Genomic DNA, 21,584 nt, shown 5'->3' with positions numbered 1-21,584 from the left:
GCGTATAAACCGCCCTTCCCCAAAATATAGGAACAAAATATTTAAGTGTCGGAGCATAAACCGCCCGGCAACTAAACCACAGTCACTAGCGCACGAAGAAAGGGGCTGTGCGAAAGTGGGGTCCTACCTTGACGTCAACTCGCCTTTAACTCACTTGGTGCCGTCAACTCGCTGTCAACTCCTACAATACTACATATAAAATCCACAAAAGAGGCAAAGAACTGTAAAGTATTAGCTAAAGGAGAATTTTCATAACTTTGAGTTACATTTCGGTTAAAAAATTTAGGTTTTACTCATTAAGCAGCAAAACCATCGGCTGCCATTTTGCTTCTTTTTATTTTACAGAGCTTACACAATATGGACAACAGACGCCTTTCTGCATATGGATTATTCTAGGCCCAAAATGTCAATGATTGGTACAGCATAGTTTCTTATGTACTGCGCGCCGTGTTAATTGATAGCTGATGTCTTGGGTGAAAACTAATTCATACCTGCCATCTGCGTAGTGATTGAGTTGACGGCACAGGCGAATAGACGGCACAAGGGAGTTGAGGGCGAGTTGACGGCGCAAGTAGCAGGACCGAAGATAACAAACTCCAACCAGCAGAACTTTATTTTTAATTGTTAGCATTTTCATTTAAATATGGTGAAAATAAAGAAAGATCTTTGCTGCAACCTCCTTATTAACGCCATTATACACTTTCGGAACAGAAAAAAAAATAAAAGTTCACAGTTTTACAAATAACTTACAGGGTTTACAGAAGGTCATGGTGAAAGACTTCTCTTGAAATATTATTCCATGAAATGCTTTACTTTTTGAGAAAACATTAAAACAATTATCAATTCTCGTTGTCGAGAATTGCGGATTTATTTCAAAACATGTCATGACACGGCGAAACGTGTGGAAACAAGGGTGGGTTTTCCTATTATTTTCTCCCAACTCTGATGACAGATTGCGCCTAAACTTTCACAGGTTTGTAATTTTATATATAAGTTGTGATACACGAAGTGTGGGCCTTTGGACAACACTGTTTACCGAAAGTGTATAATGGCTTTAACGTGTGTTTTTGTTTCAAACAAGTTTATTCTCCAAATCCCGCGATGATTTGCTTACATCCATGGGCCGCTTGATGAGGGGTGAAGTGACAGACGAGTCCGACCATCCGACGATCGTTTCAAAGTCTGCTCTAAATAAAAAAGAATCTCCCAAAAAACATGCACCCAGAAGTAAGCAATGACACTTAGCTTGCAGCTATCCTTGTACTCATGATCTTGCCTTATTTTGACGTTCAAAGTGTTCATAAATATGTACAAAAAACGGTCTTGTTGGACAGATGGATTTATTATGGAGTAGAAATAGGACTTTTTGTGACCCATTCATCTGGAATAAAATCGAGGCATGGCCTTGTAACAGCAGACAAGGTTGGTGGAGTCTTCCATGTCGCAATAATTTCTTGTTAAAGGATTTTCAGAGCTAGTTTGGTGCGCCAGTGTATGATTTTTCCTGTCTGTTTTGTATTGTTATAAGAAGTTTTTTTAAACAATATCTTTTTAAAAAAATGTACACTTTTTTTTTCTTCTTTAATATTAATATGTCTGCATGCAAGCTGCCCGGCGAATAAACCGCAGGAGTTAAAAAAAAATGTCAAACCAACATATAAACCGCGGTTTTTAATCCGAAAATTACGGTATTGGAACTGCAGAATGCCTTAAAAGGAACGCGTTGGTCTTTGAAAAGCATGAGTTGGTCTTTGAAAAGCATGAGTTGGTCTTTGAAAAGCATGAGTTGGTCTTTGAAAAGCATGAGTTGGTCTTTGAAAAGCATGAGTTGGTCTTTGAAAAGCATTTTGAAACCGTGTGTTATGAAATGCATGGTTAAAAAGATGTTTTAAAAGTAAAATATAATGATCCACTCAAGTATGACTCGAAATTGTACGGTCTCCTTTTACGACGCAAACTAGCATGGTCGGCCATTTCTTTGAGTTAACATTTTGACTCCACAAAATGGCCGACAGTGTTTTTTTGCGACGTAATAAGGAAAACCGTGCAATTTCGAGGCTTGTTTGTGTGGACAATTATATTCTACTTTTAAATTATCTATCTAACCATTTGCATTTCATAACGGTTTCAAACGCTTTTCAAAGACCAACTCGATCGATCCAATGCAACAAGTTCCTTAAACCACCCTAATGTAATTCATCTTCATTTTATTTTATTTATCAAGGTAACTTATTTGAAGACGACATCCTACTTTTAGGATGTCGACATATTTTTTAACTGTTTCCGTGATAACAACGGTGTAAATTTAAGGTGAAAAAAAAACCCTATAAACATGACACAAATACCCACTTATAAAGCTCAATGTAAATTTATTACCTTAACACTGAAACTATGAACAATAAACATGCAGGAAAAAGCGTATTATTGTCTCACTCGAATGTGTGGTGATACTGATAACGTTAGCGCTTGCGTTGTGGAGTTTTCCCCAATGGAAACCTATCCATTTGTGCTTATAATGGTTGGATACCAGCACGGTTTGCGTATTTGTTTTTTTTTAGGACGAACGTGGGTAATTATCTGTCCATGTTTGTCCTGGAAAAACATTGGCGCACAGTTCATGGCACTGTCGTCTGGAACCCTACACTTCGCATAGGTAAGCATACAAAGTGGAATGCTGGCAAACAATACACAGACTGAAATATGTGAATGCAGCCGGGTGGCCTACCAGGCGGAGTGTGCGTGGGAAAGATCCAATCGGTAGGCCTAGTAATGGACTTTATATCGCAAGAATAAAAACTTTCAAGGTATTTTAATGTTGTTTTTGTTGGTTCTCGATCTTATTTTAGACAATATTTAAACCTATTATTTAGATTTCTGTTTAATTCTGACATTTTTGTTTAATTCCGTGAAATTCCATGCAATTGAATTGATTCCGTGTTCTACACCAATTTCCGTGTTCACCATGATGCAGAAAGTCTGGAATACATCTGTAGTTACTGATGTGAAATTCTGCATGGTGTGTTTGGAATCTCAGCCTCTCAAACTTGGCCTCCAACATCAATGTTTTAATAAGTGAGGATTGTTCTACGTATGCAAATGCAATGATTCTCCAAACCCCAACCCATAGTAGATTAGTCTCTAAACATAAATGATTACTTACTGCTTTCTTGCCTGCTTTCACCCCAGAGAATGCTGACATATTTGCCTGCAATAGAGAGAGAGGTTTACAAACATCATGACAATGAACTCATTCCATCTTATGGTGTAGAATTTAGAACATCAATTTTACAAAGCCAACAACTGACACTTTGAATTTGGAAGTTTATTTATTAAGATGATTAAAAAAAAACTCAATATCATTCTCATTTTTTTTTCTTTTTCTAATTCCAGCAGCAGTGTTATTTACACGATACGTACAAGAACAGCACAACAGCAGCATTCGATCATTAAGTTAAAAGATCGAGAATGAGATGGAGATAAAACTTCACCATGCACAAACATTGGATTGTGTTGGTGCTGAGGCCAAGGATACAAAGTAGATTGGTCCTATTTATACGTAGGTCTACGGTAGCCCTGGTAAAAACATTTTACGAAATAATGCAGCTCCCAAATGCCCACCCTTAAGTAATTCCTGTTTTAATTGTATTCTGCCTTGTCTGTGACGTGCGTACGCAAGACAGGCTTGCATGTTAACGCTGTGCAATCAAGATACGGTGACCAAGAAGGGCATAAATTTGTTTATGTCTTTGGCTTATATGCGAATGTACGCGTACGCACGGCAAAATGTGAGAGTACGATCAAAACGGGAATTTCTGAATAATGGAAGCTTCATTATTTCACCAAAATCTTCCACCTAAAAATGTATGCTGCAATGGAATGTGAATCTAATGAAATTGATGCCTTCTTGCAGGTAAGATTTGCACGCTTTCCTTTCACATAGCCCGCCGTTCACTCAGTAATGCACTGCAGCACTGCCTTGTAACACCCCTTTCACAGAAATGGGTTTTGAATGTTCATTAGACATTGAGGATTAAGTTCGTGCCCTTAGAATTTGTGTAATAATTTTTGAAAATGGTAAAAATGGGGCAAATCTGGTGACTAGCTGTCAAAATTATATGTAATGGACCAGATTGTCGTTTTCGGCTCGAGAGGGTCGCTCTGAATACCGACAACCAACGACCGTCACAACTCACAACACAATTTTTAAATGCACTTTAACAGAACATTTGAACATAAGTCAACTGTTAAATATATGCACAACAGTCATATGCAGCTAAATCACTTTTAAACTCAGCCCTGATACTTCACGACGGCAACGACGTCAATTGCCGTCGTTGCCCCTTTCAACCAGTGGTTTAAACCCGCCGAGGCCTGGTTATCAAGAACCAGGCCTCGTTGGGTTTATAAACCACTAGTTTAAAACCTCTTCACCACACATCATTGATTCCCTTACAGTTTATACACCTATCAATTGTAAGACGCACTAGAGGACCCCCGAGGACGGTGCGTCACTGTCCATATGTGAGTTGGATTTGCGTGTCCAAAGACCCACCCTGAGTCAAAAAATTGACACACTTGTTGCAGATTTGGACGGTCCTCCGAACGATTTTTTGACTTACCAACCTCGGAAAATGACGCACCACGGACGGACATAACCGACGCACATAAAATCTCTTGTATACGACGCAGGCACAGTGAATACCAAATAATTCCGGTCGCACTAAATACCGACAACTCACAACAACTCATGACAACTCACGACAACAATTTTTAAATAATAATAATAATAATAATAATAAGACTTGTAATGCGCACATATCCACCCTGCTGGGTGTTCAAGGCGCAGTAAAACCAAAAACAAAACAAAAACAAAACACAACACAAAGAAAAACAGACACAACAAAATTAGTCATTGAAAACCTGTGACATAAGAAAAGTTTTGAGAAGAGACTTGAATTTTGCGGTACAGAGACAAGATCGAAGATTAAGTGGTAGAGAGTTCCAGATGCGTGGCGCAGCTGAAGAAAAAGACCTGTCACCCCATGAGTGTCGAGACTTGGGTTCAATGAGGAGAAGCATAGAACCTGATCGAAGATTCCTTGATGGAGTGTAAACTTGAAGCAGTTCAGAAATATAGTGGGGAGCCTTGCCATTAAGAGCTTTGTGGACAATGCGCATCAGCTTGAAGATGATTCGTTGAGAGATAGGGAGCCAGTGTAGTTGTTTCAGAATGGGGGTGATAGAACAGGATTTTCTAGACAGTGTCACAATGCGGGCAGCAGTATTTTGGAGCCGTTGAAGTTGGGAAATCTGGTTGTTAGGAAGACTGTAGAGAAGAGCATTGCCGTTGTCAAGACGAGAAATAACAAATGCGTGAATGACCTTTTCAGTGGCACTTTTGTCCAAGTACTTGCAAATCTTACCTATATTCCTGATGTGATATGATGATAAACGAAAAATGTTGTTGATGTGTGGCTGAAGTGTCATTGATGAATAAAAAATAACCCCTAAGTTCCGAGCTTTCAGCGAGGGAGCTATCCGAGCATCACCGATGGAGATGTATGGCACTGAAACCTTATTTAACTGTTGACGTGACCCAAATAGAAGGAACTCTGTCTTTATCATCATTTAACTTCAGGAAGTTTTGTTGTGTCCAACGTCGATTCTCTTGGATGCAGTTCTCAAGTCTTGCAATAGATGCATTGGCGTTTTCTTGAGAAGATTTAAACGTGATGTATAGCTGAGTGTCGTCTGCGTACACATGGTCATTCTGGAGCCGAGAGAGAAGGATGTTGTGATCAACAGTGTCAAAAGCGGCACTCAAGTCTAGCAGGACTAGTGCTGTAAGGTTACCATTGTCCATTGCAGAGAGAATATCGTTGCTCATACGGACTAGTGCAGCCTCGGTCCCATGGAAAGGCTTGTATGCTGACTGGAACAGGTCGGACAGGTTGAAAGTATGAATGTGATCAGAAATACGTGATGAAACTACTCGTTCGATGACTTTTCCAAGATATTTTAAGTTTGCAACGGGTCTGTAGTTTTTGAATATCTCCTTGTCCAGGTTTGGTTTCTTGATGAGCGGCCTGATGTAGGAAACTTTGAGGCTATCGGGGAAACAACCGGAACTAAGAGATTCGTTTTGCACTTTAACAAAACATTTGAACATAGTCAATCGTTTAATATATGCACAAGAGTCATGCATCTAAATCACTTTCAAACTGTTGAAAAATTTGTATTTTTAACTGTAAAAAAAAGATTCTATTACACCGCAGGGGGATGGGTAATTTCTGTTAGCTGTTGTTTTTTTTCTTTCTTGTTAGTAACTAAGCCGACACTCTGAAATTTCAAAGTTTAAAGGGGAGGTTTAAATATAATATTTTTTAAAACTATATGGGGACTATGAGAGGCACATGAAAAGGTAAATAATCATCTTGCATATTGTATCACCCCTGCTGTGTAGTGGAATCGTCCAAGTACGTCGAAAAACAATATGGCGGATATTTCCGTTCGTTACTAAGTTCGGGGTAAAAAACACTTTTTGTACACTTTTTACAATTTTTTCAACAGTTTGAAAGTGGTTTGGGTGCATATGACTCTTGTGCATATATTTAATGGTTGACTTATGTTCAATTAATGTTCTGTGAAAGTGCATTTACAAATTATTGTCGTGAGTTGGTCATGAGGGGTCGTGAGTTGTCGGTATTTAGTGCGACCCAATAATTCAACCTTGTACCTACGAGAGCGAGTTTCCCAGTTTTGCAAGTGCATGCACGAGTGGAGGTGTTCGAGATTGTACCGCTTGATTTTCGAGACAAGCGTTTCCAAGCGCACTAGCTATTAAAACGCACAGAAAACAGAGGGGGGGGCCCGAATACCCACAATTCAAACCACAGCGCGCACGTGTAAGCTTGGGCAATATCGATTTATTTTATTCACGATATATCGCCGACAATATATCGCGATATTCGATATAATCGCGATAATGAAATTTGACATCATCAGTCTTAAAACTCCAAGTGAAAGTTGTAGAAGAGACAGTCCTAGCATAAGAGAGGTGTTCTAATGACCTATTCTTCTGGTTTTACTCCAAACCTATGGGGTGCAAGATGTCTCAGCTAGCAAATACATCGCGATATTTAATCGATGTCGCGATTATCGCAATATATTGCGATATATCGCGATATATCGCGATATATCGATATTTCGATTAAAACCAAATCCATCCGATATCGAAATCGTGTCCAAATTAATATTGCGATATTCGATAATATCGTGATATCGCCCAAGCTTACGCACGTGTGTACACGATGGTGCGCAATCTTCAAATTGCTCGATACACAATTGGAACTGCCTATTCTGCATAGCGCAAGTTATAAATTGCGCACAAAATTGTTGCGCAAATTTGTTGATTGCGCTCGACAGCCGATGCGTGTTTTGCTGCAAAACAATCGCAATCACGATCGCGGCTAATTAAATTGAGCAAATATCAACAGATGAGTTTGTCGTAAGGGAGACCTCACAGATTGTGGCATTGAAAGGTTGGAATGTCTGCAAATACCAACATCAATCGAAGGCGGGGAGGGGTAGATGGCTTCATTATTTGATTCTCCACCAAATAAACAAAATACATGTTGAAATGGACATTGACGTAACATGACGTACCTCGATGCACCTCTTAAAGATTTTTTGACTGACCACTATTGGATTTTGACGTACCCACCATCATCTTTTTTAGAGTAAAGACGTAAACTTGACGCACCCTCCCCGGGGGTTCTACACAGTGGGTCTTAGTTACAATTGAGGTGCATTATTTTTAATATAATACACTTATTTTGACTTATTTAGTTATAAATTAATTCGTTGGTTCGAATCGAACTCTAGTCAATTCTTTGTTCAACCCCAAAAATCATTTCAAAATTTACCCAGTCAGTTTCCCTTGTGGTTTATATTGATATCTGAAACAAAAAGTCGCATCCCCTTAAGGTGATCCCCTGACTGCCGCTTCCAAGGTTGTATCGTAATTTGGGTGTGATCCCTTGCTACACGGCAGTTAAACGGTTGTATGGCTTCTGACTGGCACCCGAACAAAGATATTGACAAAATAGGGACACAGCCAATATAGGGCTAGATACATGTAGCTCAGTTGGTAGAGCGCCGGCATGTTAATCCAGAGGTCGTTGGTTCGAATCCCACTCTAGTCAATTCTTTGTTCAACCCCAAAAATCATTTCAAAATTTACCCAGTCAGTTTCCCTTGTGGTTTATACTGATATCTGAAACAAAAAGTCGCATCCCCTTAAGGTGATCCCCTGACTGCCGCTTCCAAGGTTGTATCGTAATTTGGTTGTGATCCCTTGCTACACGGTAGTTAAACGTTTGTATGGCTTCTGACTGGCACCCCGAACAAAGATATTGACAAAATAGAGACACCGCCAATATAGGGCTAGATAGCTCAGTTGGTAGAGCGCCGCCGGCACATTAATCCGGAGGTCGTTGGTTCGAATCCCACTCTAGTCAATTCTTTGTTCAACCCCAAAAATCAAACTAAAAAAGGTTAAAAATAATGTTAATTAAATGCTTTGTCCTGCAGGGTTCGAAATTAGCGGTCGCCAAATGCGAGTGAAAATAGCGGCGGGCAACTGAAAACCCTTTCTCACTAGCCCGCCAGGCGAGTCAAATAATTATTCCTTTTCACATATAAATGAGGGTTCAGTGGCAAAATCCCACAGAAAACTTTTCTTAAAGCTTATAAATTAGTAAGTTTGACAATTCTAGATACTTGCTAGATTTAATTTTAATTAGTTTAATTTAAACACGTACAATCAATTGAAAACATGATGCACAAACCACATGGTGCCAAGTATCCTCACTGGTCGCCCACTGGTCAATGCAGTATGCCCAGCACATACAAAACACACACCGACGTCCAAAGTCCATTCTCCAAAGTCCAAACACACATCGGTGTATGGGTAAAAAAAAACCAAAAATTATTCTTTATCCCCGATGCAAATTTAACATCTATTATATCGTTGCGGTACCCGCTGCCAAAACATAGGATTCGAACTGCCTCTAGCTACCGGGCAACCTCGGTAGTCTAGTTGGTAAGACACTGCTCTAGAATTGCCGGGGGTCGTGGGTTCGAATCCCACCCGAGTAACATGCCTGTGATATTTTTTCACAGGACTCGGGGAAGTACTGAGTATACAGTGCTAACACACATCGGTGTATGGGTAAAAACCAAAAATTAATATTCTTTATCCCCGATGCAAATTTAACATCTATTAAAAGTCCATTCTGACCAACACTCTGCACGCTGTGATTGGCCGTTGATGGCTGTTGATAATTCCATATTCATGATGTTCTTGACTAGACTTCAATGTAGCCCCACTTGTGTGGCCAAGGATAGCTGAATCCTTAGCCACACGTCCACCCCATTTCCTCATGCAGCTAAGGAATACAAAAATTCTGGCGCCTTATCTACGAGACACCCGGCATTATAAACCGTCTGAATGTGTTCACCTAACTCTTAGCTTGCTTTGTGTGTATTTAAAAGTGAAACAAATAAAAAATAAAAAAACGAGCTGTGGGCCCGTGAGGGCGCGAATACAAATCAACGGCTGTTTTATGTGAATCAAGCTTGTGTACTTTTTCGTGAACTACGTAGCACGTGCGAGTAAAAAGTACACAAGCTTAATTCACATAAAACAGCCGTTGATTTGTATTCGCGCCCTCACGGGCCCACAGCTCGGCAGGCCGATGACGTCATATTGATTCGCATATTCTAAGATGGCTGCGCTGTGCACGAAACGATGTAATTAGAGTCGGCGAAAGGTAGCAAAGTTTATCGTTAAAAATTTCTTTTTAAAATTGCATTTGTTTCACAAACACATCCAGCCGGTTTATAATGCCGGGTGGCTCGTTTTATTCCTTAGCTGCATGAGGAAATGGGGTGGACGTGTGGCCACACAAGTGGGGTTAGACTTCAATGCAGTACATGTTACGCCCCAACTTGATAATTGTCCCAACTATAGTTGGGACTGGTCCCAACTTGAGTGTTAAAGTTGGGGCGTCCCAACTATAGTTGGGCCAGTAATGCAGGGTACCAGCGCGTTGCAGGGTACCAGGGTTGTTTTCTGCTGCATGCTGTGTGTGGTGGTGGTCGACGTGTGTTGAAATCAAGTCGGTTATTGTTAAGCAGTGTAGTTTAAGGGACGGTACTTTTGTGGCTGGAGCGTGGCGGTGCGCAGTAGAAGGGTTTGTTGAGTGGGTAAATTAATTATTCTCAAGAAATTCTTAATATAGTTTTATGTTGAAAATTACAGTGTTACAGTTTGAGCCTACTTGTACAAATAGAGATGAACTTGTGGGCATCAAACAAATACATTAGGGGCCAAGACAACTTGAACAAGTGAGGTCAAGTTATTTCTACAGTTGGGACTGGGGGTCCCAACTAGAGTAGTGACTGTCCTAAATGACTGTCCTACATGTCCTAACTATAGTTGAGACCATCTCTACCAGATAAAATATTATAATATAAATTTGGTCTATCCCCACTACAGTTGGGACAGTCATTACTACAGTTGGGACTGGGGGTCCCAACTAGAGTAAAGATTATCCCAACTGTACCAATGACTGTCCCAACTACAGTTGAGTCAATCTCTATCAAATAAAATATTATAAAATAAATTTGGTCTATCCCTACTACAGTTGGGACAGTCATTACTTTAGTTGGGACTGGCAGAAAACATAGAGTAGTTGTGGATGGTTTTTCTTCGGAATGGAAAACAGTGCCCTCTGGAATTCCACAGGGTTCAATTCTAGGACCTCTCTTATTTACATTATTTGTTAACGATCTTCCTGAATGTTTAAGTAATAAATGTTTACTTTATGCTGATGATCTAAAGGTTTTTGTCAGATTGTGACAAAGCGTGGCTTTTTGTCAAGGATTTCCTCCACATATAATAGTATCCATGGTTCTTGTGATGTGTTCGGAGCCCCTTCTCTTAATTCCTTTTGTGTCAGGTTTTGCGTGCCATATCCTCTTCCAGTAACTAATGTATACATGTATTTACAGTGTTTTGTTTTATTTTATTTGGTATTGTTTACATCGATTTGTTTATATTTTTTGTTTATATATTTTTTTTTTTTATTTGATTTTAAATTTATTCCCTTGTCTTTTTATCCTTTATTCTGTTTATAATTTAATGTAGGCTTTTGCTTTTAAAATTTATTTTAAATATATTTTCACAGTCGTTCATGGTGGTTTGTTTCTGTTCCCTATTTTATTTTACTTAATCTTCAATGTATGCTTTAATTTTCTTTCCTAAGATGATTCTATTTTTAGCTGTTCCGACCTACCGTCGGAACAGTTATTGTTTTCGTTGAGATTTTTATTATTTGTATTATTATTAGCTGTTCCGATCCAGTCGGAACAGGTATTGTTTTCGTCAAGATTTTTATTAGCTGTTCCGACCTACCGTCGGAACAGGTATTGTTTTCGTCGAGATTTTTATTATTTTTATTAGCTGTTCCGATCCAGTCGGAACAGCTATTGTTTTAGTCGAGATTTTTATTATTTTTATTTTTATTATTATTCTTTGTTTCTACCTAAAACCCCATAGCATTTGTACACGTGTTTTCTTAAAGCCCAATCTCCTAAACCATAAAGTCAAGAGAGTTAAATCATATATCAAATTGAAGCTTAGAACATAAGCTTTACTCTAAATGTAAAAAATGTAAAAAATCTTAATTAATTAACACGTAATCTGCATTTGAATATATCTGGATGCAGTCACTTCCACGTTATTGTTAAAAAAACCTCTATGGTAAATGCTATGCAGTATGTACCTATCATGAGTTGTGTGACTTCTTGAGATGTGTCTACGCGTTTGAATATACATTGTAACTGGATGCAGTCACTTCCATGTTATTATTGTTAAACATTCTCTATGGTAAATGCAATTCAGTATGTACCTATCATGAGTTGTGACTTCTTGAGAGGAGTCTACTCAGGTCTCCTTTTCTTGTTTTTCTACTTACGTTCTGGACCACAGCGAAATGTCTTTTTATTCGTTTCCTAACCGAGTTCTGGACCAATATACTTTGCACACGAATGTGTAGGGTTATCGTTTAACGAACGTGCGTATAAAAATAGGGGTTTTTGACGACGACGACATACCATGGTGTCCACAGAATTACACAAAACTTCAACAGTTTGAAGATAATGACAGTTGAAAGCTTCCCTGAAAATATTACTTGCTGTGGTGTTGTAGTTTTTGAGAAATGAGTGAAAAAATGTCAAATTTAGACTCCGAGGTGGCGTCCTCCGTGGACGAACGTGCGTAATTGAATAGGGGTTTTTGACGACGACGACGTCCTCGTCAAAAACCCCTAAAGGCATCTAATACTACATTTCAACCCTACTTAATAGTTATAGGCGTTAGCAGTTCATATTTAGTGACAATGTTCGCAAAATCATGAAACGAGAATTATTTCGCTGGATCATAATCCCCTCTGTTGATAGATACATACATGTAAACCCTAGGTATATGCATTGGCCCTTATAGCCTAGTGGTCATCAGTCGCGCTTACTTCTCTGATACCTGCGAGTTCGAATCTCCGTACGAAAATAATACTTTTGTTATCCCCAAAACTAAAAAAATATTTCTTTTTGTAATATTTAAGTTAGATTCTTATCTTTATATCGAAAGTGTTGCCTTTTCTTTTTCTCAATTGTTAGCCCAACATAACATGTGTGCATGCATGACAGACACGATGATGTTTGAAAAACACAGTAAGCCGAAAATGGTGATCATAAGCGCAGAGTTTGGTGGTTAAGAGTTCTGTGAAATCAAATCGTACTAGATCAAACATCAAACCACCGACCCCCCAAAATGTTAAAAAACGTAATTAATTAACCACGTGACCCATATTTGCATATTTAATTGGGAAATCTTTGTAGCACCATATCTCAAGAAGTACACTGCCGTTTTTTAGATTGTTTGTAGTTAAAGACTCCTTGGGGATTGGAGATTAATTTTGAAAAACCGTGACCTCAAGTTGACCTCTTCTTCCGGGTCAACCCAAAGTGTGGCAATATCGATTTTCAAACTGTTTTCAGTTAGAGACTCCTTGGGCATTGGAGATTAGCCTTAGGTTACCATGACCCCATGTCGACCTCTACTTCCGGGTCAACCGGAAGTGGCACCATACCTCATTCAGCATTTTCGGGTTTTTTTCAATGATAGACTCCTTGGTCATTTTAGCTCATAATCCAAGCAAAAGAACACGGAACAGCTTTGTGTTTGTTCACAAACACCTATTGTCTAGTTATTATTATTCTTTGTTTCCACCTAAAACCCATAGCAATTGCACACGTTTTTTGTTTAAACCTAATCTCCTAGACCAAATTGAAGCTTAGAACATAAGCTTTACTCTAAATGTAAACAAAATCAAAAATGTAATTAATTAGCCACGTAATCTTCATTTGAATATAACTGGATGCAGTCGCTTCCATGTTATTGTTAAATATTCTCTTTTGTAAATGCCATACAGTATGTACCTATCATGAGTTGTGACTTCTTGTGATGAGTCTACGCGTTTGAACATAACTGGATGCAGTCACTTCCATGTTATTGTTAAACATTCTCTATGGTAAATGCAATTCAGTATGTACCTATCATGAGTTGTGACTTCTTGAGAGGAGTCTACTCAAGTCTCTTTTTCTTGTTTTTCTACATACGTTCTGGACCACAGCACAGTCTCTGTTTCTTCATTTCCTAACCGAGTTCTGGGCCAATATACTTAGTACACGAAGGTTTAGGGTTTTCGTTTAACGAACGTGCGTATATAAATAGGGGTTTTTGACGACGACGACATACCAGTTTGAAGATAATGACAGTTGAAAGCTTCCCTTAAAATATTACCTGCTGTGGTGTTGTAGTTTTTGAGAAATGAGTGAAAAAATGTCAAACTTAGACTCCAAGGTGGCGTCTACCGTGGACGAACGTGCGTAATTGAATAGGGGTTTTTGACGACGTCGTCAAAAACTCCTAAAGGCATCTAATACTACATTTCAACCCTACTTAATAGTTATAGGCGTTAGCAGTTCATATTTAGTGACAATGTTCGCAAAATCATGAAACGAGAATTATTTCGCTGGATCATAATCCCCTCTGTTGATAGATACATACATGTAAACCCTAGGTATATGCATTGGCCCTTATAGCCTAGTGGTCATCAGTCGCGCTTACTTCTCTGATACCTGCGAGTTCGAATCTCCGTACGAAAATAATACTTTTGTTATCCCCAAAACTAAAAAAATATTTCTTTTTGTAATATTTAAGTTAGATTCTTATCTTTATATCGATAGTGTTGCCTTTTCTTTTTCTCAATTGTTAGCCCAACATAACATGTGTGCATGCATGACACGATGATGTTTGAAAAACACAGTAAGCCGAAAATGGTGATCATAAGCGCAGAGTTTGGTGGTTAAGAGTTCTGTGAAATCAAATCGTACTAGATCAAACATCAAACCACCGACCCCCCAAAATGTTAAAAAACGTAATTAATTAACGACGTGACCCATATTTGCATATTTAATTGGGAAATCTTTGTAGCACCATATCTCAAGAAGTACACTGCCGTTTTTTTAGACTGTTTGTAGTTAAAGACTCCTTGGGGATTGGAGATTAATTTTGAAAAACCGTGACCTCAAGTTGACCTCTACTTCCGGGTCAACCCAAAGTGTGGCAATATCGATTTTCAAACTGTTTTCAGTTAGAGACTCCTTGGGCATTGGAGATTAGCCTTAGGTTACCATGACCCCATGTCGACCTCTACTTCCGGGTCAACCGGAAGTGGCACCATAACTCATTCAGCATTTTCGTATTTTTTTCAATGATAGACTCCTTGGTCATTTTAGCTCATAATCCAAGCAAAAGAACACGGAACAGCTTTGTGTTTGTTCACAAACACCTAATGTCTAGTTAATTGTTAACTTTGTACATATCAGATTGTTTTTATATAGGCTATATGAATATTCCTAATTGGTTTTTTTTTGGTATCCTTTCCTGTAATTGGCGGCTCGTCCGCTGTTGGTTTGGTCAATAAATATAAATATAACTAGAGTAAAGATTGTCCCAACTGTACCAATGACTGTCCCAACTATAGTTAAGACCATCTCTATCAAATAAATTATTATAAAACAAATTTGGTTAAAATAAAAAATTGTTAAGCAGTGTAGTTTAAGGGACGGTACTTTTGTGGCTGGAGCGTGGCGGTGCGCAGTAGAAGGGTTTGTTGAGTGGGTAAATTAATTATTCTCAAGAAATTCTTAATAAAGTTTTATGTTGAAAATTACAGTGTTACAGTTTGAGCCTACTTGTACAAATAGAGATGAACTTGTGGGCATGAAACAAATACATTAGGGGCCAAGACAACTTGAACAAGTGAGGTCAAGTTATTTCTACAGTTGGGACTGGGGGTCCCAACTAGAGTAGTGACTGTCCTAAATGACTGTCCTACATGTCCTAACTATAGTTGAGACCATCTCTACCAGATAAAATATTATAATATAAATTTGGTCTATCCCCACTACAGTTGGGACAGTCATTACTACTAGGGATGTCAGGTGAAATTTTAATGTTTGTTTTTTTGCTTTGCAATGTGGCTAGAATGAAAGAACACAGTGACAGGAGTTGTTAGGTGGTAGTTTGAAGAAAATCGGTCAAGGGATTCCAAAGTTCGTCAACAAGGTCGTTACTAACGTAAACAATAAACAAAAAAATAACAATGTTAACAGGGTCCTAATTAACAAATTAAGGTTTCAAGTCACACAAAACCTAAATATATTACTTCCTTGCAAAAAGTTTTATGAGAATAGAAAAAATAAAACAATTTGATTGCAAGGAATTTAAATTAACAAATTTCAAACAAAGACCTAAAGTCCCGAGGGATTAGTGAATGGTGTGAATATTGACTTTCACGGCTTTAATAAACAAACAAACGTTGAACAAACCCATGTTTTCAAAGGAACATATCTCAAAAAGTAAATGTCTGACAATGTTCATTTTTAGAGCACTAATAGAAAAGTCAGGTGCCTCAAAAGTAAATAAAGAACAACAATAACAATCCATTATCTTATTTATTGTTTGTTTTTTAAATATGCAAATTATGCCTAATTGCGGGTAATTTGATCCCGGTTTTATAAATAAACAATGAATAAACTTGTGTTTTCAAAAGGGAATATCTCAAAAAGTAAATGTCTGACTACCTTCATTTTTGGAGCAGGAATAGGAAAGTGAGATTCATTTCAGATAATTTAACAAAAAAACCAAAAAAAAAATTATCTTATTTATTGTTTTGTTTCTTAAATATGCAAATTATGCATAATTGGCGGTAATTTGAATCCCGTTCTATAATAAACTCGCGTTTTCAAAAAGGAATATCTCAAAAAGTAAATATGTCACCACCTTTATTTTTGGACCAGGAATAGGAAAGCAAGATACCTTTAGGATATGTATGCAAAAACAATATCCACCAACTAATTTGTTAATTTATTAAATTTGTTATTTTTTTTAAATATGCAAATTAGGTGTAATTGTTGTTTCAAGAATTTTCATCAAAATAAGGGCAGTTGTTGTAGAAAATATGTGTTAAACTTAAAGTTCTTTATTAATAAAAGTAAATGTTAACTAGACATTAGGTGTTTGTGAACAAACACAAAGCTGTTCCGTGTTCTTTTGCTTTGATTATGTGTTAACATTACCAAGGAGTCTATAACTGAAAAAAAGTTTGAAAAATACTGTACAGTGTATTGAGTTACGGTGCCACTTCATGGGGTCACGGTAACCTAAGGCTAATCTCTAACGCCCAAGGAGTCTGTAACTGAAAAAAGTTAGAAAATCGGTTGTGTAGTTCTTGAGATATGGTGCCACTTCTGGTTGACCCGGAAGTAGAGGTCAACTTGGGGTCATGGATTTTCAAAGTTTATTTTTAATGCCTTAGGAGGATAAAACTGAACAAACAGGATTGAAAATCGGTTGTATAGTACTTGGCGTATGGTCCCACTTCCGGTTCACCCGGACGTAGAGGCCAACATGGGGTCACGAGTTTTCACAGTAAATATTAATGTCAAGAAGTCTGTAAGTGAAAACAAATTGAAAATCGGTTGAGTAGTTCTTGAGATATGGTCCCACTTCCGGTTGACCCGGAAGTAGAGGTCAAATTGAGGTCACGGTTTTTCCAAATTTTTCTCCTATCCCCTATCTTATAACTACAAACAGTCGACATTCTTAAAGAAGAATGTCGTCTTCCTGTGATAATTTATCTCGGTATGTCGACATCCTAAACGTCAGTTGTCATCTTCCTGTGATAATTTATCTCGGGAAGTCGACATTCTAAAAGAAGAATGTCGTCTTCCTGTGATAATTTATCTCGGAATGTCGATATCCCAAAAGTAAGATGTCGTCTTGCTGTGATAATTTATCTCGGGAAGTCAACATCCTAAAATTAGGATGTCGTCTTCCTGTGATAATTTATCTCGGGAAGTCGACATCCCGAAAGTAGGATTTCTTTTGTTGAAAGGATTTTACTTGTATACGTTTTGTTAACTAGTATTACATTTCCAACAATATTTCTAATATTCATGGTCATAAACTACGTTAAACTAAAATAATGGACGAAACAAAATGTCCCACGTAAAACTCCATAAGGTTTGGAACATAATGGTCCCGCAAGTTCAAATACGCGCGAGACTTGCTTAGTCTACACAGAAGGTAATAAATAATTTATTACAAGCAAATGCAATCGTACAATAATAGAAAACAAAAACTAAAAATCAATGCAAAACACATGTAGGGGATGGAGGGGCCCATAAAAAGCAAACCTTAACGAGTACGGACCCCCTCCCCCCTTTTTTCTAACGAAGAAAGCAATGTAAGCAATTCTATTTAGTGGGTGTAATCTTATGTAGCGGCAAAACAATTCAAAATTACAGGAAGAACAAACCCAAAAACAGTTAGCGTAAAATAAAACTTAACCATATATTTAAATGAAACAGATAAACAAAATACCCAAAATAAATACTAGAGAAATTGGGCCCCACAACTCTTGCTGGGAAAAAAAACATGTCGAAATATACCATTGTTATCCATTAGAGACGTTTTGTAGTCACCTTGGTTGGGGAGCGAGGGATCTAGCAAAAACACACGAAAATCCCATGGCTGGGACATCAGTTTATACACCAGACAAATATATTATATGGATATTCTTTTGAATATTTTATTTTGTGCATTTGGTCCGTGATTCATGGTCTGTTGAATATAAGTGGGCGGTTGTATCGACAACAGACTTTTATCCTTTTGATCACCATCAGCCCCATGTATAATAAACTTCAACGGCTGACGATTGCACTTTTGGTATTGTCATTGTTAAACTCCGGTTCCATTGTGTGCTGTCTGTTACCCTCCACGCATAGATTTTCTTGTGAATAGTAGCTGTGTATGATTCATGGTTCGCTGAATAATGTGGCGATAACAAACTTTTATCCTTTTGATCACCATCAGCCCCATGTATAATAAACTTCAACGGCTGACGATTGCACTTTTGGTATTGTCATTGTTAAACTCCGGTTCCATTGTGTGCTGTCTGTTACCCTCCACACAGATTTTCTTGTGAATAGTAGCTGTGTATGATTCATGGTTCGCTGAATAATGTGGCAATAACAAACTTTTATCATTTTGAACTGAATGCTTGATTTATTATCTAGAGGTAAATGCTTGAGGCCAGTAAGAGTATTGTGCACGTACACCATGTAGTTTTTGTTGGAAACCGTTTGCTAACAGCCATTTATGTTACCCTTTGAAATAAAATCAGAAAATTTCCAAGTTTGCTTGTTGCATAAAATTAAATTGAAGATGATGCCTGAATTGATTTTTACAATCAGAGTTGGACTCTAGACTGACGTGTTGGACTCCTTGAATACTCCAAGTGGTTCAATAGGTAGTGCAATTCCAATACTTATGCTGATGTTCTCATGATGTCAGCATCAACAGGAAGTTCCAACAACTTTGTCCCCTTGTACAATTAAATATGCAAATATGAGTCACGTGGTTAATTAATTACGATTTTTAATTTTTTTTGGGGTCGGTGGTTTGATGTTTGATCTAGTACAAGTTGATTTCACAGAACTCTTAACCACCAAACTCTGCGCTTATGATCACCATTTTTCGCTTACTGTGTTTTTAAACATCATCGTGTCATGCATGCACACAGGTTATGTTGGGCTAACATTTGAGAAAAAGAAAAGGCAACACTATCGATATAAAGATAAGAATCTAACTTAAATATTACAAAAAGAAATATTTTTTTAGTTTTGGGGGCTAAAAAAAATATTTTTCCCGTGCGCAGATTCAAACTCGCATGTATCAGTGAAGTAAGCGCGACTGATGACCACTAGGCTATGAGGGCCAATACAATAATCGAGGGTTTACATGTATGTATTTCAACAGAGGGGATTATGATCCGGCGAAATAATTCTCGTGTCATGATTTTGCGAACATTGTCACTAAATATGAACTGCTAACGCCTTTAACTATTAAGTAGGGTTGAAATGTAGTATTTGATGCCTTTAGGGGTTTTTGACGAGGACGTCGTCGTCGTCAAAAACCCCTATTCAACTACGCACGTTCGTCCACGAAGAAAACACTTGGAGTCTAAATTTGACATTTTTCCACTCATTTCTCAAAAACTACAATACCACAGCAAGTAATATTTTATAAATATTAAGTAGGGTTGAAATGTAGTATTAGATTGCCTTAAGGGGGTTTTTGACGACGACGTCGATGTCGTCGAAAAACCCCTTTCTAACTACGCACGTTCGTTTTAACGAAAACCCATGCACAGAGTAATTGGTCCAGAACGCGGTTAGAAAAACAAGGACAAATTTAACGCACGTTCTAACGAAAATCCCAAACCTCCGTACTTTGTGCGTGTACAGAGTAATGTGTCCAGAACGCGGGTAGAAAACAAAATAGTATAGACTCCTCTCAAGAAGTCAACAACTCATTGAGGTACATACTGTGTTGTATTACCAAAGAGAATGTTTCACAATAACATGAAAGTGACTGCATCAAAATTACAAATTAAAAAATTCAAATGAAGACCACGTGGTTAATTAATGAAGAATTTTTACACTTTTTTGTTAGAGTAAAGCTTATGTTCTAAGCTTCAATTTGATATATGATTTAACTATTTTATCCTCATACTTTAGGAGTAGGGGCCTGAACAAAAACGCTGTACAAACGCTATGGGGTTTTAGGCGGAAACAAAGAATAATAATAATAAAAATAATAAAAATCTCGACGAAAACAACACCTGTTCCGACGGTAGGTCGGAACAGCTAATAATAAAAATCTCGACGAAAACAACACCTGTTCCGACGGTAGGTCGGAACAGCTAATTAAAAATCAAAGAAAAACTGAACTGTGTTTGATTTGTTCTAACTTACAGACTGATAATTGTTCTATACAGAAGCTAGGTTGTGCACCGAGTCTACTGGACGTTTCAGTTAAAGTTTAGTAAAATTGAAAAATGAGAACTGAATTCTGAAAACTGAACACTAATGACACTGAAAGAGTATCAAAATCAACTCAAAAGTTTGTTTTTCCAAGATAATACGAATACACTCTATAAACAACCAAAATTTCTCTAGAAACAATTTAAAATTCCCGCTGTTATTCTTCAATTTTGGTAAACAATACTTGCGACACTTTCCACACGTCCGATCTTAACCTTAGAAACGTCAACAATGCACACTCTCACGGGGGATCAGGACGCGGCGCTGTAGTCTCCATTTTGCAAAACCACTGCACAGCATACAATAGTCTGGTTTCGGCCCAATGACGTCACCCCGTAAACAGCTTTGCCGTGTGCTGCATGCGTTACTCTTTACAAGAGGTGGAAACCAGACAACTAGCTGTATACACAACCTCTGTACCGGATAGGTGCATCCACTTGAGCAACCCCTCGTGTAGATTGCCCTTTCATCGGAAACTGCCTCGTTCTTGAATTTTGACACAGCTGTCATTCGTTATATCATGAATGGGGCTTTCCAACGGTATGCAACTGTATCGCGGGCTGACAGGCTCTCATTGCGTTTAATCAAACACTACATTTGTTCGGTGTTTTATTAATTCAAGATCATGTTTATCGCCCTGACCCGGGTTATAGATGAAAAGATAAACATTTAAGCTTCATTTTAAGGGGAAGTATGACAATATTGGGACATATTTCGTGAGACTACAACCACAACGAAAAACTTCATCACGCTCGGAAACAAAAAATTAATAAATCGACGGGACGCAGAGAAAGCGATGTTTTCAGCCCCAACTTAAACACTCAAGTTGGGATGGAACATACACGTTCACGAACGGAGTAAAGGATTGCCGCACGTTGTGTATTAAATGACTACAGACTGTGCACAACCAATAACATTGACAACTTTTGCCAACAGAGGGCTTTGCGGGGCAAAGTTCATTGAATTATTTCTCGATGTACGTTGTTGACTGATCGTTGATTCAT

General features: G+C 38.0%; 1 protein-coding gene and 1 non-coding gene across 2 annotated transcripts in view; one reads left to right on the top strand and one right to left on the bottom strand.

Annotated features, from left to right (window-relative positions):
* Positions 1-21,584, bottom strand: part of LOC117289649 (cytochrome c1, heme protein, mitochondrial-like) — a 34,754-nt gene that overhangs the window by 12,662 nt on the left and 508 nt on the right. The window contains exon 2 of the mRNA XM_033770868.1: positions 3,161-3,205. Coding sequence (XP_033626759.1) covers positions 3,161-3,205 — 45 coding nt within the window. The remainder of the gene's footprint in view (positions 1-3,160; positions 3,206-21,584) is intronic.
* Positions 8,444-8,519, top strand: Trnan-auu. The gene has a single exon. It is a non-coding gene; the product is annotated as a tRNA-Asn (tRNA).

Source organism: Asterias rubens, chromosome 4, assembly GCF_902459465.1.
Source record: "Asterias rubens chromosome 4, eAstRub1.3, whole genome shotgun sequence".
Lineage (NCBI taxonomy): Eukaryota > Metazoa > Echinodermata > Asteroidea > Forcipulatida > Asteriidae > Asterias > Asterias rubens.
The sequence above is the reverse complement of the archived record's forward strand: the minus strand, read 5'-3'. Positions and strand labels throughout refer to the sequence as shown.